The sequence below is a fragment of the Penaeus vannamei genome, chromosome 14, assembly GCF_042767895.1.
Source record: "Penaeus vannamei isolate JL-2024 chromosome 14, ASM4276789v1, whole genome shotgun sequence".
NCBI classification, from domain to species: domain Eukaryota; kingdom Metazoa; phylum Arthropoda; class Malacostraca; order Decapoda; family Penaeidae; genus Penaeus; species Penaeus vannamei.
Window position 1 is genome coordinate 33,625,402 of NC_091562.1, and position 2,500 is coordinate 33,627,901.

The 2,500-nt window shown below is 48.0% G+C and overlaps 1 protein-coding gene across 1 annotated transcript in view; it reads right to left on the minus strand.

The window, feature by feature from the left end:
• LOC138864033 (uncharacterized) overlaps positions 1–2,500 on the minus strand; it is a gene marked incomplete at its 3' end in the record, with an annotated part of 654,799 nt that overhangs the window by 652,241 nt on the left and 58 nt on the right. Inside the window, 1 exon segment of the mRNA XM_070129892.1 lies at positions 2,122–2,500. This exon segment is cut by the window's right edge and continues 58 nt beyond it. Within this exon segment, the coding sequence (XP_069985993.1) occupies positions 2,122–2,178 (57 nt within the window).

The following is a 2,500-nucleotide window of genomic DNA, read 5'->3' on the forward strand; positions in this document are numbered from 1 at the left end:
CAACGACGACGACGACGATGATGATGACGACGATAATATTGATGATGTCGTTTGTGAAAATGATGACGATGATTCGATCATTCGCAGTATTAATATTGACGATGGTGAGGATGAAGGCAACAAAAACAACAACAGACAAAATGATGAATAACAAACTGATCAACAAAAACAAATAAAATAGCCCTAGAAAAAACAATAACACCAACAGCAACAACACCGCATCAACCAGAAACACCACCATCACCAGAATCAACATCGATAAAATCAGTAAAGCGCACACACTAAAAACACAACACCACCAAACTCATCACCACCGCCAAAATCAGCAACACCTCAATTAAACACCTTAAACCAACAACACAGCCGAAACTAATAACAATAACAATAACAATAATAGTCAATAATAACAATAACAATAATAATAATCAATAATGATAAATAATCAACAACAGAATCAACACCAACAAAGCAACAACCCCAGCAACACCCAACGGCCGAAGATCACAACCAGTATCTCTGCATAACGAACGCGGGTGAACTTTCCCTCTTGTTGTCATGACACTGTTTCGCTCGTTTGCCGTACGAGGGATGATTGAGCAACAAGGTCCAAGAGGGGAGGAAAGAGAGGGGAGAAGGAGTGAGGGAGAGGGGAGAAGGAGAGAGGGAGAGGGGAGAGGGGAGAAGGAGAGCGGAGGCGTGAGGGAGAGTAGAGAAGGAGTGAGGGAGAGGGGAGAAGTCAGAGAGAGAGGGGAGGAGTGAGAGAGAGAGGGGGGAGAAGGAGTGAAAGAGAGGGGGAGGAGTAAGAGAGAGAGGGGAGAAGGAGTGAGGGAGAGGGAAGGCAGAGGGAAGGAAGAGTGGAGGAGAGGGGAGAGGGGAGGAGTGAGGGACAGGGGAGAGGAGAGGAGCAAGGGAGTGGGGGGAAGGGAGAAGGAGCGAAGAGAGGAAGAGAGAGAGTGGAGATAAAGAGTGGGAGAGGGGAAAGGAGCAAAGGAAATGGGTGACGGGAGAAGGTGCGAGGGCGGCAGGAGCGAAGAGAAGAAGAGAGGGAGAGAGGAGAAGGGAGAAGAGAGGGAGGGGAGAAGAGAGAAAGACTGGACAAAAGAGGGAGAGCGAACAAGAGAGGAAGAGGGGAGAAGTGATCAAGAGAGAGGGAGATAGGAGATGTGGGGAAGAGGGGAGGAGAGTGGGGAGTGAGAGAAGCGAGGAAGAGGCGAGAAAGAGCGAGGGAGAGGAAGAGAGGAGAAAGGAGCATGAAGAGGGAAAAAGAGAATGAAGAGAGGGGAGGAGAGGAACAGAGGGAGAAGAAGAGCGAGAGAGGAAGAGGGAAGAGGGGAGAGAGGTCGCTCACTCGCCCGAGGGGGAAAACAAACGTCAGGTCAAATGAACGTTTGTCGCCGAGTCCTGCAGCCTGGCATATTGCAAGGCCACTCCACGTTCGTGTTTGGCGCCAGGGACTGCGAGGAAACCATTTCTTTCTCGCTCTTCAGTTATCTCGAATTTGTTTCGATTTTCCTTCTATTTTCCCCTTCGTTTGATCGTTTTTCACTTGATAAATCTTTGGACATATCAGGTATTTTAATACATAATGAAGTAGTACGTAAGAAAGGAAAAGAATGTAATAGAAAAGACGGGCGGAGAACGTACCCACTTTATCGAGTTAAATTGGAATCATCATCTTTAATGTTACATATTTTTTTCAGGAACGAGTCGAAAGACACCTGTTTTCTTTCTCTCTCTCTCACACATTGCATATTTCGCCAGCCGAAGTGTCAATCGCGTAAAACAAATCCTCAACACCAGCCATCTATCACTCGTCTCGCTGGCCAAATGGACCGGTTTAATCGCCCCATGTTTACAAACTGTTGCAAAGAAGCCCCGCCTACTTGATCAAAACAAGTCGAGGTGCGAAAAGTAACGCCTACAAAACGCAGTCACTCTCGGAAAACCCGGAGGATGAATAAAAATACGAGGACGAGTGAGGAAACACGACATTTTTTTTAGATTTCTTGTTTAAGGGTGTGGCACGAAAATACCAGAAATACGCTTGTTTCCCCTTCCTATTCTCCAAAAAACAACTCCGAACCACATGCCCCGAGACTCTCTCTCTTATCCAGCACTTACCTTATCTATGTTTACGGAAGGACAAGCACGACATAGGTTCCAGAAATGATTAATCATTAGTACTGATTACAAGGGACACGTTTCCTCTGACAAATCCCCACGGGACTGAAGTAATTCCTCGGAAATGATGGGCGACAAATGCCCTGTGTTAGCCCGCGGTCACTTCCCACTCCCTTGCCTGTCAACTTGTGCTGTGAGAGCCTCTGGGCCGGCGCATGTCGCTCTGCGCAGAGTAGGATGAAACGGGGTTGCCTGTGCCATGTGCTACCGCTCGCACCGCTCGCACACTTTCGATTTTTGCCCGGACAAAACCCTTTGGAAACCGGTGCGTGGCGACTGCTGCAGAGGGCCTGACCGACACTCGTTACCCGCCAGTCTT